This window comes from Ascidiella aspersa, chromosome 9 (assembly GCF_963924565.1).
Source record: "Ascidiella aspersa chromosome 9, kaAscAspe10.2, whole genome shotgun sequence".
Classification (NCBI taxonomy): domain Eukaryota; kingdom Metazoa; phylum Chordata; class Ascidiacea; order Phlebobranchia; family Ascidiidae; genus Ascidiella; species Ascidiella aspersa.
The window spans coordinates 23,770,919-23,792,633 of NC_139455.1; the positions used below are offsets into that span (position 1 = coordinate 23,770,919).

The window sequence follows — 21,715 nt, forward strand, 5'->3', positions numbered from 1 at the left end:
TGTCAGGAAAAGTTATCTTAAATGTAAGAAAAACTCAAAACATGACCTGCCACACTGTCCTACAATATGTCTATACAGAACGCTATTAGAGGACTTAATATACTGAAAATGTACTTAAAGTTGTTTACCTTTGCATTCTCGCAAAGAAAAAAGAAGAAAACAATGAAAAAATACACGTTTTTTTAGTAATTTCAATAAAAATATTAAAGCCATTATATTCGATAAAGCCGACATTTGGCTGTTTACAAACGTGTCGGCAAAACCCCGTGCCATCATAATTGTCAAAATACAAGGAAAGATAATAACGCTAAAACATACACCTTAAGTTAAGATTTGTTCATGAAACTTCAAAGCTGTCCTCCTGGTTTATCTAAACGATCCCCCATCGCTACTCCACAAAACCAACGTGGTGTGCCAACTGCAATGCAGCTGCAACCTGCAACCAGACACACATCGGCCAAACGCAACGCAACCTTCGAACGCGTATAAAAGGACACCAGTCGTCGTCTAAATCAGTGCTTTTCAACCGGTTGTATTGTATACCCCAGGGTATACTATAATTACGATAAGCCTATTATCCGGTATCATAATAAACTACCAGGTTTATTACAGGGAGTCGAACCGTTTGACTTTTCCGGCTCAGGTTCGGTTCGGGTTCAAGGATTTTTTCGGAATACGGTTCTGTTCCGGTTTCGGTTGGGAGCAATTTAAAAGTTCCGGTTCAGCTCCGGTTCGACCATCGTTATTTCAAAACCGGTTCATAAAGTTCCGGTTCGGATATATTATAAGTTGTGTTAAATGTCAAAATGAGGGTCGTTAAATGTAGAGAATAATCTTTGAACTGTAAGTCATTTAATCTCAGTTACGTGACTTATTAAAAAAACAGCAACTCAATATTGAAATATCTAAAAAATAAAAAAAATCAACGTTTTTTTAATCAATATTTAAATTTGTTCATAAAATTTTAAACATGGCATAACTCGACTATTTAAAATACAAGTTGTGACGTCATGTTGGAGTGAACCGCTTTTGTTAACAGGTTCGGGTTCGGTTAAGGTTCATGTTCTTTCAAATTATTCGGTTCAGTTCCGGTTCGGCTCCTGAAAATCGTTCAAAAAACGGTTCAGGTTCGGAAAAAATTAATCCAAAACCGGTTCACAAAGTTCCGGTTCGGTTCCGGTTCGACTCCCAGGTTTATTACCAGATTGACTGGAGTGTAGGCCTACAACACATGGCACAACATGTATTTAAACGTATACGTATATAGCTTGTATGATACTATGTTCTATTTCTGACGTCATAACCAAATATCTATCTTGATAATCGTTATTGAGAGGCACTAACTACTGTAGTTCTTGTAACAACGGTAATAATTCTTTTTGCAGCTCAACTGGGTGTATGCTTCTATAAGTTCGGTGCATTGCGTGGACTGGGGTGCACAAGTTTTTCAGTAAACGTAAAAGTGTGTACTGTTCCAAAATAGGTTGACAAGCACTGGACTAAACATAAAAATTACACGTTAAGTTTTTAAAATTAGACAAAATCGTCCGATTATGAGCAATCCCCTAACTCAAATATAACAAAAACGCAATATACGGCAAGCAATTTTTTTATGTGCAAAAATTAGGATTAATAGCACAATAAGTCTTTTGAAAGCAGTGACTTAAGTCATTACAACACTGCCTATTCTTCAGCAAACTCAAAAACAAAAAAACGATTTTAGAAAAACTGAAAAATAACGACCCTCAACACTGAATTAAATTGTGAATGGTGGACGTAAATTGCCTAAACGTACTAGGATACATCGTTTCCTGTGTTACGCGTGACGAATTAAACACACAACCGACATTGTGCTACTTATTTCTATTGACTTGTTGTCACAGATCATGTCTTAGGTACCTCGCGAAACAATAGCGAGCATTACGACCGACAGAGCTCGAAAATAACATACGAGTTTCGACCACTGCGGTTGTTGAACACGCTTTTTGCGCCTGTTTTTTTTTTATTGAAATCGCTTTATACTTTCGGGGAAAATTTTAGAATGCCATGTCTGCTTCGTGAGGTATGCTCAATAAGTTAATGGGTTCAATTTTTAGGTGCACTGAATCCACTAATTACAAATGTTTTAACTTAAGTCCTTTCGGCAAAATCACTTGACTTGACTTAAGTCTTTTTGACAAATGACTTTTCAAATGAAGCGTTTTCTTTAAGCATGTTGTTGTAAAATTGGATTGTTTATTGTGATTTTGGCATATGAAACAATTGTTTGCTATATGTTATGTTCTTGTTATTTTTTAAGTGAGTACTAAGCGCTTATAAATAAATCGGACAATTTTACTTCTTTGAATAGTTTGAAGTTTGTTTTTAAGACAAGGACTTGAAGATAACGCGGTATAATTAAGACTTGTGATGGGACTTGTTATTTATTTGAATACACTTGACTTTAACATAAGTTATTTTATAAATAGGTATTGGTCGCAAATGCTAGAGGTAAGTTACTTTTGTGGTTACAATCGAATTGGAAAAATATCGCCATCATCCAGTTCAGCTGTTCATTGTTCAAGAGTTGAACAATGTGATATTGGTTGTTGTGTATTTTACTCTATTGCACAGAAATGGTTCGATATCACAATTACACATTAAAAGTCGTAATGAAACCATTTCCTGCTGCAGTCGTACTGTAATTAATCCAAATTCAACACAAAAGATCTCTCATGAAAACTATTCATTGTTTGGGTAACTTTGCACTTTGAAACACTAATACAAAAACAATGATCTCTTATTTACTCCATAATAGAAATTCAGTAAAATGTTTAAGAACTATATCCCTTCAAATAGAATCTTGAAAAAGTGGTTTAATTTTTTTCAATCTAATTCTAAACTATTTAAACTCGTATTTGGACTGGAGTTTAGCCCGATTTGCAGAAAATATTAAAATAACGTTTTTTCACAAAAAGTCAGTTTAAATATATTCAACTCGTATTGAAATTCTTTTTTTTCAAAATCAAATCATCGTTTTGACAGGACACTATTCTGAAGTATGTTTTAAAGTTTTAAAACATGACCTGAAAAATGACAAGGATATTCAACGCCTAATACAAATTTCAAGGCAACGAAATCTGGTCCAATTGCATGATTAAAGTTTCCTGTTTACAAAATGTTTTTTGTACGGTTGTTGACATTAGGTGAGTAAGTTTGTCCCAAAAACTTGCGCTCAATGTTACGTATTAAAGCGTAACAACGATTATTGGCTAGTCCTAGTTTACAAGAAAGACTGGACCTATGCATGTAAATATCACAACAAATGCATTTGCTATACGATATGCTCTAAACCTGTATTACAGGTTGCCCCCCAAAATTGTTTACCCGTATGATTTGATTGGGTAGTTTCAGTGTTGTAATGACTTAAGTCATGACTTGACTTAATTGCCCTTAAGTCACTGTTTTCAAACGACTTCACTTGACTAGTATTTTACACAAATGACTGTAGCTTGATAATGAATTGCAAAGCCGCAAAGTCTTCTTGCTTATGACGTTTTGATACGAAGTTGTATCATCTTCAGGTAATGTGACGAAACGTCTTAATCAAGATGATTTTGATTTACTCGACCTTTTTGTACTTGCAATTTAATATCAAACTACCAAAACTTGTTGTTATGTAAATTTTTGTCTCACAAATTATAACCATTTGAAACAAGATTTTATAAATCCCAACCAAAACATTTCTCGTACAAAGAATGCAGCATGAAAGTAAAAATTTGAAAAACATTGAAGAAAGGTTATTGAACCAACATTTTCTAAACGGTGCCTCCATCATAACTAACATATGTCACGTGGCTAACATCCCCGCTAGTGGGCTGCAAAGAGCAAACCGATACTTGCTTTTTATTTGTAGCGCAAACGTAACGAGGTGGAAAGGCAGTAAAAATTATACAGAAGAAATTTATATGTGCAATTTGAAAAAAAAATAAGCAAGTCAATGTGGAGGAACTTTTCAGCAAAGAATCTCTTTTCTTGCAAGGTTAGTGTTAGCAAGAGTTAAAGAGAAAGTCAGTGAAACGTTTTCATGCGTTTCAGCGTGAACGAAGAAATTAACTCATCAGCAGTTACTTCTTTGTAACTTTCTTTTTACAGTTTTCAAGTTTGCGACGAAGCTGGAAAAAAATACAGATTTTTAAACATATGAACTTGTCAAACCTGTGAAGCTGATGAAAAAACATTCAGCTGGCATTTAAGTTGAATCCTAATAAACCCATTTTTTCTTGTTGTTTCCGTATTTTCACGTACGAATTAAAAAAAAAATTGGGTTCAAGTGTCATATATTTGAAAGTTTATATATTTGAAATCAAGTTAGAAAAAGTAAAATTCCTACAGATGTACGCATGGTAAAAAAATAATTTAATTGACAAGCGACCTGTAAACACATTGCTCGCACGAACACCTAGCTCAGGCTTGTTTTGCGTCCTATATTTGCATTTTTCCTACAATTTCTACCGCTGGTGAAAGTTACTAAAGATGTATATACAAATAAATGGGTGTTTTAAAGTTAATTTAAAAAAGTGGTAATTTTTAATTCTATGACTTGAAATTGACTTGACTAAGACTTAAGGTTTTTTAGCAAATTACTTGACTGGGACCTAAGTCATTTTAAAAAGACTTGACTGGGACTTAAGTTATTTCAAATGACTTGACTGGGTCTGTTTGCAAATGACTTTTCCGGGAGGTCTCTTCAAAATTACTTGTTCACAACCTTGTGATCAACCCTCACCTTTTTTCGACACCCTCCTAGTTCCAGTGGCCTTGACGCAAAGCAGCTCCATGGCCGCCTTAAGACCTCCCAAGTGTCTCATTAGGAGGAAGGGACAAACCACGCAGTAGATGAGCGCTAGGGAAAGCATGGTGAAGGATATAGTGGACGGAATCGGTGTTTTGGCAAAGATGTCAAAGATAATGACGGCCTGAAATGATATAAGGTTGCTGTAATCTTGTAATGGTTTAAGTCACATGTGAAGGTAGGCCAGAACAGTCTGAAACTGCGTCTCGGTAAACAACTTAGGAGTAGCCACAATATGCGTCCCCTTTTCTCTAGGCCAGCGGTTCTCAACCAGTGGTCCATAGCTCACTGGTGGGCCATAAGAAAAGTTGAGGTGGGCCACAGCCCAATTTAAAAAAGCTAGATTTAGTTTCATTTGTATCACTATATTTAATTGACAGGAATAATGGCTTGGAGAGGAATTAAAAAGGATGGTAAATTTATTGTTCAGCCAAAAGTATCTCACTAATGCACGGTTAAATAAATAATCAGTTTTGAAATATGTTCTGCTGTGTTTTGTTCTAAACCTATTTTACATTTTTTTCTTTTAGCAAACTATTGGGCCACATGTTTTTTTTGCAACATAAATGGGCCACGAAAGAAAAAGGCTGAGAACCACTGCACTAGGCCATGTCTCAAAACTTTGCCTATTTTAGTTTCATATTAGTGCGCGACTTCGGATGCTAAGCTCAGGTTTTTAAGGTTACGTGCTTTAAAAAGGCGCTTAATGACGTAAAATTGTGACGTCATCGCTGAAAATTTTCAAGAGTTTTGACTCGAAACTATTCTCCTTCACCCCCGCTAGGTTCTCTTTGAAAACAGTTGCAGGTATACGCAGTAATTTTTTTTCACTAGGCCATTCCGCCCTTCCCTTAAATGTATCTGAACAGCGATTTTAGTAATATTTGTACACAACATCGAATGATAACCTTAAATTTCCCGTTATGACGTAAACTTGTGACGTCATCTCTAAAAAATTCAATCTTCCCACTAAAAGGTTTTTTATAGGTCCCGCAATAAAGTACTTACAGTCATTTCTAGTCACCTAAAATATTCCGTAAAATTGTACCTATTTTTTTTAACAAAGGCCTAAGATTTACTACCCACTTTCCCTAGGTTGTGTGCAGGGCTGCGGAGTCGGAGTCGGCCTCGGGACTCGGGACTCGAGCAAGACCACGTAAAACTACCCGAGTCCCGAGTCCGACATGCGCATGCGCAGTACCAGATTTTTAAAGCCGCCAAATGGAAAAATTTAAAGTCGGAATATTATATGGTGGAATATTTTCCAACCATATAATGTTAGGGAATGAATTATTTGACACACCTATAAGTGGATTGCTGAATATTCACAGTATTTAGTTACGTAAATTGGTGAATTACAGGCTGTACAGTCCGGTTTTAACCGACAGCGCAGCCCTGGTTGTGTGTTGATCAACTTACCATAGTGGGTAGAGTGCAAGCCACAAACACCAAAACAAGTATGAAGAGCTCCTTGGTGGCCGATCGTGACCAAGTGTAGAAGGCGTAGCGATGTCCACCGCTTGAACCAGAAAGCCCGTTCTCTTCTCTATTTGCAACTGTTTAAGAATAAAGAATAGTTAGACAAGCACATGATTCCCTTTGCAGCTATTTAAAAGCAAAATAAATTATTAAAAAGTTAGAAATAACAAGAAATCTATAGGCTAAGGTTTAAAACTATTGAAATAGCATGAAGCCTTGTTTAAAATTGTTTAATATGCCTAAATGACCGTCTAAAACTCTAAATCTTGTTTATGTTTGCAGATATTCGCTAATCAAAACTTTACTACAATAAAATCATTATTTTCTCAAATCAATCGCAAAGTCCGTAAATCTAGCGGTGTCTTCAACATTATTCTTTGACAATAAATTTCAGCCAAAAAGTATTGGACTTTGTTTAAAAGTAAAAAGCTCGCTCTGATGTAGTTCTTTTCAACATTTTTGCAAGTTTGGAAGTACCAGTGTTTTAACTTCAAGAGCAATTAAAAATCCTCGTTTTAACAGGTAGCCTACATTGCGCTGCTTTACAAAACAAAATAAAAATAATTATGGGTTTAAAACAAGTTTTAGCTGGATGTTTTCCGAATAACCCAGATTCGCTCCACAGAAATGCGAAGTTTTGTAAACAAGTCATATTGAATAAATGACAAGTCAAGTCCAAGTCAAGTCCTGTCATAAAAATTAAACGTTAAATTTTTAAAGTTTGAAAGTTAGTCCGATAATAAGCAATAATCTCTGCTAAAAATATCAAAACTCAACATATTACAAGCAAAATATTTTACGTGCAAAACTTAAAATAAGTAAATCAATGTTATAATGTAAAAACGCTTGATTTCGACCCAAGTGATTTGTTCGAAAGACTTAAGTCAAGTCAAGTCTTTTTTGAAAACAGTGAGTTAAGTGCATATCATTTGCTTGCAATATGTTGTTGTTTTTTTTCTTTTAAAAACCGAGACTTAATTACCCAAGTCATTACAACACTGGAAATGCCAAATGCCAAACCTGAATCCGTAGGGGGAGCGATCGAATTCTGTGCTTGGCTCGCGCTCATTTCCGCGTTTGACGTCACACTTCCGGGTCTACTTTCCCGCGCACTGTGATACTGACTGTCGTCGCCTGCTTCAGGCCGAGGTACTTTTGATACCTGGAAGGTGAAATTGAGGGGATTTTATTGTTAAGTGCAGATTTGTCCGATAACATCGGATCGAAGCCGATACCCGATACCATAATTTTGTCAGTCGTCCGATACTAAGGTGGTATCGGCGCCATTCTGATAACAAATCAATCTGTGTTTCATGAAAGTGACCAAATCTGTAAAAGTCAACCACAATACTTGTGCCGATTTCGATATACCCTTCGAATGGCCAACTTATGTTCAGCCTTGAAAACGCTGTGTTTTCGATTTTTAGTTGTGGTCGGTTGTATTTAATTCTATAGCCACGTTATCCACTATATCGTCAGTTTTAGTAAAGCGTTGATTTTCCTTACACATATGCGGCAAGTATATAGACCTTTGAGGCGAAGCAATATTACCAACCAACTGGGCTCTATACTCTCAGAAATTTATTACACATTTTGAGGAACTTCCGAGGGGCTATATCACAGATGTTATTAAACACATATGTTTGTGTGTGTCTTTCATTCATTCACATTTTGAGGTACTGTTACATAACTTTGACAGCTTCGGAAGGGCTAGTTAACAATTAGTTAACCCGCACATAACTGTGTTTGTAAATGGCCGCATTTGTTTAATCTAATTCAAAGTAGGGTAAGCATGTGGAACAATATAATGACGAATTGTAATGAATTCTCGACAAGCTTTTTTTTTTGCTTTATTAGGTCAAAGTAAACCTGATTTTAAAGCTTGTGAACATATGTGTGTGTATCTTTCATATTTTGGGGAAAAAAGTTTTTGGCACGCGGCAAATTCATTACTAGCCTTGCGTCGTACACGTTGTTATTCATAACAAGTCATATTGTGGCAGATTAGGAGTTGGCACCCACATCAAATACCAATTGGCGTCATTTAAGGTTTGCTGATGTTTCTCAATTTCAAATCGTTCAAGCTATTGAGGAAGTTTATTTGTTTGCCGCTGTGTTTTGGACTTGACAGCTTGCATTTTACACTTCGTCAAAGTCAAGGGCAGATAGGAATCGTAGGATGTTGTCGTTCGTTGAATCTCAGCTGTCAATCATCGCAGTGTTAAGGCTGCCTCGTTGGTTTACGAGTCGTCAAAATGAGAACTGAATGTTTTTCGAATTCAGTTAAGACGTACGTTGTGTCGCTATTCCCGACAAGCAAGGTCGGATCATGTGTTTTAGTAGCCCTAAGCCTAAGCACTTAAGACTTTGGTGTGCTATATGTGTCATTCAAAATACAAACACGCAAGGTAATATCAATCGAAAATATAGAGGTTATTATACCTGAAAAAAAAAATATATATATTTTAACCCGGCTAATACAGAGGTCTAAGCCATCTGACCAACTCGAAGTATTTCATTAAACAATGAGGCACCAATGCGTGAAACTAATTTCTGTAATTATATTCGTTTTTAAAATGTCCTAAAATGTTAAGCTGCTGACGTTAAAAGATTTCGGCACTTTCATGAAACTAGTAAAAAACACAAACAATTTTATTTGTCTTTACTAGCTTGTGTTTTGCCAGCGTTGCAAAGACTTAAGTTAATGACGTGACTTAACTATACTTAAGGCACTGCTTTCAAATAAGCTTACTTGACATAAGTCATTTTAGTAAAATGAAATGACTTGGCTTAAGTTTTACGGACCAAAGACTTGACTTGGACTTAAGTCCTTGAGTCAAAGACTAAAATTAAGTGCTTTTATTAACATTTCATTATAAAACTGTTCATATTTATCTTAGTATTTCACTTAAAACGATTTGATGGCTTAGTATTGCTTTTAGTTAGATTTTAGCTCAGATATTGCTCATAATAATTAATCGGACGAGTTTAGAAATTACCGTTTTATGTTTATATCAATGACTGGAATTGAAGTGAGAATAATGGCTTAGCTGGGACTTGTCTAGTTAATTTTTTAAAAGACTTGACTTGAACTTAAGTCATTTTAAACCAACTTGTTTACAACATTTTTTTACCCTTAAAGGAAACGTCGACAAACGTGTATGGCCACCGAAAATAACAGTGTAAAAACAAGCAACGATAAAATTCTACTTACCGAGTTGACGTTTGTGTCATGATTTGCTTCAGCGCTACTCAAGCGTGTCGTCACTTGGAGGCGGAACCGTTTCTGCTTCAAGGCAGTCCTGTGAATAAAAACCGGTAATAACCCAGGTTAAGAAAGGCTGATCTAAATCGATGTTATACATCGATGCGTTTTAGTAATTGGTTGCATGGCCATGAAAGTATAGGGTTGCCATATTTTTAAATGTGAAATGCCGAACAAATTTACTGGGGCTGAGGTACTCCAGATCGTCACAATTTACTTTAAAATTTTGCAAACAATTTTTTTTTTACTACGACTAGAAATGTCCGATACTTTAAATTTTATTCCGATACTGATACCCGATACTTGGGGCAAAAAGTATCGCGATTCGGTTCGGTACCAAATGACGTCATTACTATGCTCAAACAAGCAAAGTATTTTTGAAATTGAAACGTTGAAAATTTTGTTTTGCCAGGTATTGAGTGCAAAAATTGCTTTAACGATAAGTCGTTGGGTTCCCTTCATTACAGTTTAAGTCTTTACACTTCCTTTGGTCCCAGAGGAAGGTTGTTGCTTCGCCAAAACCGAACTCCCCTAAAAGCGCGGGTGCTATAATAACTTATGCAAAGTACCCCTACCCACAAATGACCTTTACACAAAGTTCCCTTACACACATTTAATTCGAAAGAAATTTTTTTTTAATTATTTTGTTTATAACATAAATTTATGCCTTTTCAAGATTGGAACGCTTCGTTCGATCGTAAATCATAGCTAAAATTCCTATATGTAATTTAGTATCGGATCGGCACCGATACCAAGTATCGGACGAGTAGCGATACTAACACTTGGCATCATATATCGGCCCCAATCCTATATTATCGGGAATTTTTATCTTCCTGCAAATAATACACTACCCTAGGGGTCACCAAATTTTGGTTTTCAAATATGGAAAACTGTAACGACAGGCAATTTCGGGCAGGAATTTTTTTTGTGGATTGTTAAACGAAGCAAACATAGACAATTAGCAAAAAAAACATACTAGGGTTTTGGCAAATATTTGCGTTCAGTTTTAAATTGAAATATTTCGTTTATTTTTTCATCCAACAAACTTTGTTTTTTTTAACTTTATCGAGCAAATAAGCAGTAACCGTAAGCAGTAACACTGTGTGTCAAATCGAAACAGCGAACCGCAGATTGGTGACCCTTGCTATACTATAGCTGTAAGCACTAGAAGTATAGTAGTCTTACTGTAGCGTTCTGATGATGAGAGTAAAAAGCATGATTATTTCGAGCGCCCAAAAGATGACCACAACTCCCATGTAAGAGTTCGTCATCGGCGTCCAAAGACGACTGGAAAAATAAAAACAATATGTGCATGGCGCCTGATATGGGATTTTAGAGCTCTGTACACCATGTATTACATGATATAGGTATTGTTCTTGTTCGCTAAAGGTTGTTGCATGTTTTACACGTGCAAATAATAAATAGTTTTGATTGCAACAGCAGAATAGTCCGGCAGTCTAGAATATTCTGCTGTTCCTGATCAGGAATTGAAATTGACATTTACTTTGCAAGGGTCAAGGTGATTTCCAATATATCACATATTCTGTGCAACATAGTTTTGATTGTACTCGTAATTTAAATAAATTTCAAACGACAAATAAAGGTGAACAAGGTACAACAGTCCCGAATTGGTTTAGAAAACATTAATGTTGCACAAAAAAAACACACACATAAGGTTTTTCTTATTCCGTCGCTTCCAAGATAAATTACAACTATATCAGCCAAGTAATATTACAAACAAAAATTTGAGTATAATGAGCGTTTGAGTGCGCGGGTCAAGTTATCAGGCTTTAAACATATGTTTACCTGCAGTATCCTAGTGGTTTGTTGAACGCCTGCTGGTCGTGCCTGAAGCAACTTGCTGTACAACTACATATCATCGTACAATTCCACTCACCAATAGTCGCAAGAGAAAGTATAATGGGTAGGGTCCAGACCACTAGAGAAGAAAATAGAATATCAAGTATCGAACAACCTAAGCGCAAGTGCTACGTCACGCTTAAGTCGTGACGTACATAATATGGTCACATACGGGTCGGCTAGTGTATGAATACTAAGGGTTCATATAAAACAACCTGAACTCACGGCGGTTTATGTCAACTTTTCAATCGGCAGATTTTGCTAGTTAAGATTTCTATTAGGTTAGTTAATAGCGGACAATAAAAAAAATTAGAAAAATATAGTATTTTAACAAAAAACTTTGTTAGATCTCTTTAATTTAAATTTATGTAAGTTACAAATAAAGGGATTATATCCAATCCTAAACCGAATATATTTAATAAATTGATCAACTTGTGGTGGCTTTGAGTATTACCGAATATATTCAAGGAAGCTATTTGGATGCCAAGTTTTTATAGGACCGAGATCATTTCGGAAAACATAGTTTTAAAATAATTAAATCAAAGTAGACGATATAGACAGTTTTATAAGCGCTCAACACACTCTTGGTTCGAATGTCACGAAGGTGACAAACGACATTCTGCATGAAGCGTGTTTAAGAATCGTTCATGTAAAGGTTTTTTCGTGACTAGATTAACAACAGCCAGAGACAACCTTAACTACGGGAAACCAGACAAGGCCGTAACACCAAGTCTAAATCAGTTTGTCATATCTCATATTGAAAGTGATGCAAAGTTCACAACGAGCGCCCTTAATCATATTCGAATCCAAGTGGTATTATTTCGTCGATGTAATCTATAAGCAACCTATGAAAGAACAGTATACTCTTTCGTTGGTGCCTTTCTGAGCGGCCGTCGGGCTTTTCCTTTTATTTCCGAGCTATTTTACCTGAGACGAGTAATCCTTAACGTTTAATTGACTTAGTCAAGTCAAGCCATTTGAAAACAATGACTCGAAGTTATTGCAACACTGCTGTATGCTAAACCTTACATGGTGGCTTATATAGTTGGCTTTTGGACTTTGTTTCCTAGCTATGTTCCTTTTTAACTGAGACAAGTAATCTCAAACGTTTAATTGACTTAAGTCGAGTCAAGCCATTTTAAAATAAGTGACTCAAGTGCACTTAAGTCATTACAACACTACACACTCAAAATTAGATGATGATTTATAGAGTTCGTGTTTAGACTCTGTTTCAAACTTTTTTTTCTGTTTTACCTGAAACGAGCACCAAGGCTTTGTTCCTCTGGAAGCTGAGTGAGTTTGCGATGGAGTTGCTCCGATTTCCGTTCATCTGTCGTGATGAGGACTTTGCGATGATGTTGGCTCCGTCTCGGATAGCCACGATCAGGATTCCAATGTTGCCAATCATTACCAGGAAGAGAGAAGTGGATAGTGACTTCCGGAACGACCACCATCCTTTAAGAGCAGGAGAAGCATCTCTGGAGAAGAAGAGAGTATTTATTAAACCAGTGATACTCAAACGTTTTCACTTTTCGGGCCTCTTATGATGTTGAAAATGAATAAATAGTTATTTGAAACGTTCAAAATGCTACCTACTTCTCATGGGCTTTAATATTCTTACTACGTCTTACTACAACCTCCAGCCATTATGTTAGAAAGGAACCCCTTATACTTTCTTGAAATAATAAAATACTACTTTAATGTTTGAAACAGCAAACATTGAAATTTTACCGTACAATGAATACTTTAACATTTAGTTCGGTACTAGTAAATATTTTGCTGTACAAGTTACTAAAAAATTGATTATTATAAATAAAAGTCCATACGAAAAACATTCTTCCAACTAAAATAACTCCTATACATCGGTGTTCTATGTGATCCACATCTCAAAGTCCGATAGTCTTACAAATTTAAGTTCACATACGGCTAAAATACACATTTCAAATCAAATATTTTAAAGAACACCATTATTTTTTGAGAAAAACAGAACAGGTTGTTAAAAATGCAATTACTGGCAAGGCGTCTTCAAAACGAAACTAATCACCCATTCAACTTAATAACTGTCTTTTCTGTGGTTTGTTAACCCTATTCCCGGAAAGTCGGTTCAATTGGGATAATACCTCCCCCATATAAACGTCATGTGCCAACGAAACCTATAACGTGCGAAGTATGACTGGTTCCTATTTCCAGTAAGTGAAAATCAATTCATCATGTCTACAGAGGCTTGCATTGTGGAGATATGACAGCCGCTGTTCATTGAAGGTTGAGTCATGTCAAAATGTTTTATGAAGCCATTTATCGATAAAAGGCTTTGGGTGCGTTATGTGCGTTAGAGTTTGATTGACGTAAATTAGCAACGTTTTAGTAATTCTCTATAGGGACAGTAGATCGCTTGACAAGGTGAATCTTTAAAGCACCGTAATGCTTTTACATCCTATACCATTAAAAATAAAAAAGCAGTAAATTCCTTCCAAGTCTGTTTAATTCGCTAAATTTGGCATTGAAGGTAAAATATTATTTAATTTAGGAAAACGTTTACCAAAAGGATTGCTAGCCTTTTGAAAGTACAACTTTTTTCCGTTATTTTAAATTATAATTTGTTCGCAACAAACCCTAATCAACAGTCCAGGGTGAGAACTTGTTTGTACCTACCGTCTATGGCCAATTGACCTTGCTATTTTACAATTCAAAGGTTTTTTGAGTTTTGTCGCTTTTTGGCAATGTATATATAGAGTCTAACGTTCTACAAATCTAAGGTAATTTTTTTGTTTAAAAAAACAGTGAGTCACTGGCGCAATAACAAATAATCGTGAAATGGTGCCGCGCTTTTATTGCAATGGCGCTATATCACGAAAACGAACGCGTAAAGAGAAAATTTTCAGGGCATTTCGAAATTTGTTGTACACATTTGGAAAAACGTGCAAGGTGCAGAAAATAAATTATTTTAAAAAAATATTTTATTCGGTAAATAGAGATAGATGTTATGTTGATGCTTTATCAATATTAAGGCTGGCGAATGCATTTGAAAATGGTAATTTTGTTTTTCAAACCATATTTGCAAAAGCATGCCTTCTAGAAAAAAACACAGCGACCTTTAGATTGTCAGGTCCATCGTAAATTTAAAACTGTGTGCCACACATGTCGTTTGTGCCTCTCTCGTTATCAAGCGTCCTTGGAATGGAACTGATCTAATGTGGCAAGGCCAAATACTCCCCCAAAGTATTTATCGAGAACTTCAATATCCGGCTCCCACCTTGCCGATATCGTTTCTCAGACCAAAGCAAACCTTTGTGATAATGTAAACTGACAACTGAAAGGGGGTGTAAAGGGAGATTTGGGGAGATGCTTTGTCATAATGTCAACACCGGCTTAAAGCGACCAATACGTTTATGGCACAATGAATTAGTCGATTAAGACACGGCTTTCCGGAAATACGTAACACAATTTCATCAGATTTAAGTGCTGGAAATGCACTGGCAAAGAAATATTTGCTTTAAAAAATTACAATAGCAAAACGTCCGTCACTAAGGAATATTGTCATTTGAAAAGCCGAGTCATTTTAAAATTCCAGTTTAAGCCATATGTTTAATTTATAAGTGCTGGAAAATGTATTTTATATTCAAAATCGATTTACAATAGCGAACATCCGCTATCAAGGACGAGTGTCATTTGAAAAGCTAAGTCATTTGAAAATGAAGCACGTCAAATATCAGTCTAAACCATATGTTTCAGCAATCTGTAGTCTAAATTTTACTAAAAGACTTGGTTTTCAAGCCAAGTAATTTGTCCCAATGACTTACATCAAGCCAGTACGACGAAATATGTTTATCCAATTTTTAAACGTAGATGAAAATACACTGAAAAATGATAATTTGTTTTAACTGATTTGCCCATAACATACTGTACGATATTCTATATCCACCCATTTGTATTGTCTGTATATTCACCAATTCCCTGTCAGGGTGAATTCCGACTCTATAGCTTTTCGAAAAGCGCGAATCTCGGCAATTTGCCAGCACTTCCGCCCAATTAACTTCGGGCTTTCCAATCGAAGTTTAAAAAAATCAACAACAGGCAGCAAGCGCACTCACGCGGAAAGGGGGTTCCCCTCCCAGTTGAGCGGAACGGCGATCATCTGATATACGGCCAGCAACCCGAACACGATGTTGGCCATCAAAAGACTCGTGACGTAGATGTACACGTTCTTCTGACGTAGCCGCGACCTGTGACGCGCATAAATTAATAGCAGCATTTCGCAAACATTACTCAATACCTGGTTCTGCACGCATTATTACAGCCGAGGCTTTTAAACCGGGATCCGTGGATCCATTTCGGGTACGTGAACTAGTTTTAAGATATCCATGAAGTCATAATAGAGATCTTAGTGTAATATTAAAAAAATAAATGATTTTTTCACAATGAAAACGTTTAATTTAAATTAACGCTCTGCCGCCTTCTTGAATACACTTTTACAAACCCTATTTGATGTTTCACATTAATTCGACCAACAACAGCTCGTTTGGTATGTCTACTTGTTTCATGACGTAAAATTAAGAAGCCATTTAAAACATTACATCGCGAACCTGGTCAACGTGACCCAAAAATATTTAAGTGGTCCGCGGCGAAAAATGATATGAACCCCTATATTCGAGCAATGTATAACTCATTTTGAGATTGCGCTGGACACCACTTTTGACTTTGCTTCTTGAAAGTCATAACAAGAATAATAATCACAGATTTTCCAAAAAAGGGCGTATCTTTATGGGGGTAAGGGGGAATGACGGGGGACAACCGGCGATGCCTGATCATGGTTTTACCCGGGTTTTAAAACTTTGAGCTTTTTTGTTAAACACGGATCTGACTTATGAAAAGCAAAGTAAAACGTTATGTATAATAAATACAAATTGAGCACTTGTCTAAAGTAGATACAGGCAACTGCTTCCCAAATATCATCGCGCGACTTCAAATTAAAACGCGTGGAGTCGAATATCGGTGACCAACGTACCTGTAGTTGATGACCGCCACTGTGACCACAATATTGACGATGACCACCGACGCTGGGATGATTATGATCGCGATAATTCCACCCTTCAAGTTGTTCTGGTTGTCGCAAGCTATTTGCGATGCGTTGGAGTCGTTCAAAGACATGGCGTCGTAAAAGAGTTCGACAAATCGCAATTTTGATTTTAGGTAATTGCAATGAAAAAGTACCTAGGTTGGTGTGCTGAAAATATAATGGACAGCGTGACAACTTTTTAAAGGTTTGGCTTTTGTTGCAATTAAGAAAGAGAGAGAAATTATTTTACCCAAGTACAAGCAAAGGTTGCTAAAATCAATTATAGGCTATATTTTTATAAAACGTTGGAAATTTTTGAGATTCTGTTTTCATAATACTAATGCAAACCAGTCTATAGTTTTTATAAACGCTTTTTGAAGTTTTTGCGAAGAACATCGTTTAATAATTAATAAAATATTCATTATTTTTTGTAGTATCTCTGTCGCTTACACTGAGTTTCTAAAAGCTTCGTTGAGACAAAAAAGTCTATTTCAAATGTCACTTAACCCAAATACTAAGCGCAAGTACAACAGCGAAGCCTTAGCGACCCAACTCTCTGCATTGAACTTTTTGTAAGTGAACAAAACTTAAGACAATAGCAAAACTTAATTCGAATTAATTTAATGTAATTCATGTCTTAATTTTAAAGAAAATCTCAATGTAAAATCTCCAATAACGCTAACCTTGTCAACTATTACAGGGGGAGACCCAACTAAAATAAAACTCAGGTCGCGACCTAAAGGTTGTGAGACAGTGATTTAGACTGATGTGCTTTTCGGCAATAAAAACTTTAGGGTCCCTCGCAAACTTCGTGATGGTTTGATTCCGAAAATTCTGGTCCCCGGGCAGGTAGCTTTAAAAATCGAGGATATCCATTTACATCTTCCAAGAAAAAGAGCTCATGCGGCCGCTTAACTGTCACGTTGTCACGTAAAGGGGCAAAGTCCGTTTGCTAAAAACAAGGGTTCAGGAATCTTCTTTGGCCCATTTTCTCGGAGGTTGAACATTTATTTATATGTTAATTTATATATGAGTTTGGAACACAATTCACGGTTTTTTTTAGTAACTTCAATAAAAATATAAAAGCCATAATATTTGAGAAAAGAGGCATTTCGCAATTTACAGACGTTTCAGCAATAACTCATGCCATCATCAGTGTAAAAATGACGTGAAGATAAAAGCGATAAAACGTAAAAAAGAAAGGAAAAAGGAACAAAAATAGCAGCGAAAAAAGGCCTTGTCGCTTTTATCAAATATTATGGCTTTTATATTTTTATTGAAGTTATATATGGGTTGTGTTCGGAAATTTTTCGACAAAAAAACAACAAAAAACTATATTTGTGCTTAACAGTGTTGTAATAACTTAAGTCATTGACTTAAGTGTACTAATGTAACTAAACTACTTGAATTGACTTGAGCCGTTTTAAAAAATGACTTGGCTTGGACTTAAATCATTGTATCCAGTAACTTGTTTATTTATCCCATTTTTTATAGCAAACAATTTGCTTGCAATATAGTGTGTTTTTGTGATTTTTCTGTCGAGATATTGCTCATACACTTCCGAATTGACCAATTTTAATAGATTAACATTATCTTTTGATTTCAATGACTTAATTTGAAGTTAACGTGCTCTAATAATGACTTGACTGGGGCTCCAATTATATTTTTTGCAGAAGATTTGGCATGGAATTATATTTCAAATAACTTGACAGGGATTTCATTTGAAAACTTCATAACATTGGTACGAATACTACACGTTGATGACCACTGAGCTCGGCAAGTCCAAAGAAGCGAAAACCACTATTACACCAAACCAAGGTGATATAAGGAAGACAATTCGTATTTAATGTTGTTTAAATTGTCCTTTTCTGGCACCTTCCTGGTTTGTAAAGATCATTCAGGAAGCGAACGTGTATCAATTGCTGACAAGAATCACGCGTTTGCTTCACAATCACAAATCCGCAACAACATCTTACAAAAACTTGAACATACATCTACACAATGTTTATTCTGTGACCAATCCATTCTGAAGCCGAACTGTGCAACGACAACGGCATTACATAGTACACAAGATGCCTTCGGAAAGGCTTACCGAAATAAGTCCGCCTGATCAGGATTATAGAAAGGTCAGGCTAGAAAAACAACTAGCCTGCGGTGAGGTTCGAACTCACAACCTCCGGATACGTGATCTTGTGTGGCAACATCTCATAAGATCTACTTGCTCTAATACAGTGATATTTAGACGTTTGATTTAATGCGGCGCCCTTGGAAAAGTTTTGTTGACTTGCGAAACACCCAGCGATAGGAATATATATATTTTTTGAATTATTGTATATATAAAATATTTTTTCGTTTTTCTTAAACTTAAAATAAATTGCTGCCGTTTTCTCGCAACAATGATTTCGAATTCATTTGTCAGGGGGTTAATATCAAACGGAAGTATTTTATTATCACTTAGGTTAGATACTATTTCATTGTGTGTGCATTTGAGAACATCTGCACTAATGGATAAGGATTGTTTGCTGACCATGTTTTTCAACTGACAAATGTCCGACTTAATTTGAAGGAAATCGCTTTGTGGTCAGAAAAGCCGTCAACAAGCTAATTACACGCCAAAAACACGCAAATACTTCTGGGCAGACTTGAGTGAATGGACAAGTGCTGGTTTTGCAAACATCAGCACGGGATTTCTTTGAGTAATTGGCCGTTTACAGGTCAATTTATAAAGAATTAAACCCACGGAAAACGGTTGAAAAGCTAAGGGCAACAATAACTGTTTTGTAGTATTTAAAACGTGAAAATTTGTTAATTTTTTGTCACAGTCCATGTTGTTGGCGGTTCAAGGCTTTTTTTAATTGATATTGACTGTTGTTTTTAGTACGTTAGTTGCAGCAGCCGAAAGTCATCACAATGCAAAATTTTCATCACAATGAGAGGAAAGTATTTTTTTTAGCCATTGTTTAAAAATCCCCTTCAGTTGCCACCAAGTCCTTTGTTTTGCTTGCTTGTCGCGCGATGAATAGCTTTTTGCACAACAACAAAAATTCTAGTGGCGCAAACATATTTGAGCAAGGGGTTCATGGGGGGACATAAAAACATTTTTTCACAATACGTCATAATAGGAATTTTTTAAATACGTGATATTACTAAAAATATTTGTTAGGCAAAAAAAAAATTGAAATTTTTGCGCAGAAAGAGTAATGTAGACAGATTGTTTTTTTCAAGGAGAGGGGGGTCTTGATTTGGTTACCCCGGAACGCGGCCCTCGCCTGAACTTGCAAAGTATTCCTGATCTAAGCAACAACGTTAAACGCGAGTGGTGTCCACAAAGATATCAGTCAAACCGCAGTCAATAACAGTTCCGCTCTCTAACGAAATCGAAAGTTGGCGAAAGGACATTATGCGTCAGTTAGCAACTGCTGAACTCTTAGGAACGAGTGTTAGCGATTTTGAACAATGGTTAAAGGGTTATAAGTGCACAACGGTGGACACACAGGTCCGCTAAAAGGGTGTTTTGTGATTTAGGGTTGGAAGACGGGACGAATCTAAAAATACGCGCCGAGCAGTACAGCCAGTTTACATTACAAAACCAAAACCAACACTATATAGTCGCGTTTATTGTTTTCTCGAAATTGTTTTAACCAATTAAAAAGTCCACGCTAGCTTTTCAATTCACTGCCAAACATGTTTAGGGTCTAACGTTTGCTCGAAAGCCGTTTCAGGTCAGGTTATGAACTATGCGCCATTGTTTTATTACGTTTGGCCTAAATTGTTTTAATACAAACTTTCGACAACGGATTCGTTTCATATCCAGCATTGGTAACATGCATTTAAAAAAATAGGAATAAACATATTCTTGACTCTCAAAGTCTGCCATGTCGATCAGTCGACCAGCAAAGATGCACAAAAACGCCCTGAAAACGCGAAGTTCACTAGGAAGGCCAACACATTGTTCACACACATTGTCGTAAGTTTTTAGAAAGCAAATGCTTCTAAATACTTTTTAAGAATTTTGATTGGCGAGCTACAAAGGAAAAAAGTGCCATACTTTTTGTGTGTTCAGCAAAAATCCAGTAAAACGTACAAAATGTTCTAAATAGCACAAGTTAACTTTATGCCACAAACATAATCTGCTAAATTTACAGATAGAATTAAGTTAAAATTGGATAACATTTTCAACAAAAACTTAAAAAAAAAACGCGCATCAAGATCTGAATATGAAACATACTCAAACATTATTTCTCGCTAAACTTGCAATAAAGCTCATAGTTACTCTGAAACACCACTCGCAAAATGTGAAGGAAAACCAAATTGCTTTATACCGATTGCAATTTGCATATGACGCTTTTTTAATTTCCGGTCAATAACGCTGGCATATAACGTGACTTGGGTGCGGATTTTTTGCAGTTTTTCTACTTCTCTTTTAGCCAACTGGTATATGCGTGTTACGACAACCCCTCGGTATTTTGCACTACTTCGGACTTGCCGCATATGTGTAATTCTAATTGGGAAATTAGGTGGCACAGTTGAACGACAGATCATGTTACAATGTTGACATGCTTTGGCACAACTGTGCTTCCACAGGGGTTTAAAAATTGGGGGGTTCAAACCACCCTTGAAACTACTGTATTATCAAAGTATTATCCCACTTTCTGGATAATAAGTTACATTCTAGTTCAAAGCTTGTGTTCTTTCAGCAAAACGCTAATCAGATCACTTATTCAGAAAACAGAAGCTCCATCACAAAAAGCAACTAAACTGCGACGCTGAAGCACACTACGTCTCAGCAACAAACCTGGGCGCTGCTTGTCTACAATCCTATCATTTTATTACCGTAACGAACGAGTTGTCACAATTCCAATTACAAGAAATAAATATGGAAGCATAAATATCATAGTAATACTAACTTATCCCACCCAACCGCTAACCCGCACCCTAACGCAAATAATATTAGCAACATAAACCGACAGACGAAAATATGGCAGGATTCTAGACCAGCGTCCAAATCCGCCATGGCCTGAACATTGAAACGCGAACTGACCTATGGCCTTTTGGCGCGGCCTCGAACAGGGTTCATTGCTATTAACTAGTTCGATTGACAAATGGAGGCGCTTGGCTCTCAGTAAAACTTCCGCTCACTGTGACGTAATAATGGTTCGACATTGTTGCGCCGCGCGACGACTTTAACAAAAAGTTGTAAGCAAAATACTGACGAGCCCGT

The 21,715-nt window shown here is 36.3% G+C and overlaps 1 protein-coding gene across 1 annotated transcript; it reads right to left on the bottom strand.

Annotated features, from left to right (window-relative positions):
• Window positions 1-3,810: 3,810 nt before the first annotated feature.
• On the bottom strand, window positions 3,811-16,656 carry LOC146133725 (uncharacterized). Its single transcript, XM_083397467.1, has 10 exons — window positions 16,444-16,656; window positions 15,530-15,661; window positions 12,693-12,916; window positions 11,385-11,517; window positions 10,764-10,865; window positions 9,528-9,615; window positions 7,334-7,475; window positions 6,254-6,390; window positions 4,769-4,958; window positions 3,811-4,154 (listed from the first exon to the last, which is right to left on the bottom strand). Exons 1-10 carry the CDS (start codon window positions 16,584-16,586, stop codon window positions 4,138-4,140), a joined length of 1,308 nt encoding a protein of 435 aa, XP_083253593.1. The 5' UTR covers window positions 16,587-16,656; the 3' UTR covers window positions 3,811-4,137.
• Between the last annotated feature and the right edge of the window lie 5,059 nt (window positions 16,657-21,715).

What these genes read in the sequence shown, in the direction of transcription:
- LOC146133725 (XM_083397467.1), bottom strand. Translation starts at nt 16,586, where the DNA reads ATGTCTTTGAACGACTCCAACGCATCGCAAATAGCTTGCGACAACCAG. An exon ending in GTGGCGGTCATCAACTACAG is followed by an intron (nt 15,662 to 16,443) that starts GTACGTTGGTCA and finishes TGCGCGTCACAG; the next exon opens with GTCGCGGCTACGTCAGAAGA. An exon ending in AGCCTTGGTGCTCGTTTCAG is followed by an intron (nt 11,518 to 12,692) that starts GTAAAACAGAAA and finishes TTTCTTCTCTAG; the next exon opens with TGGTCTGGACCCTACCCATT.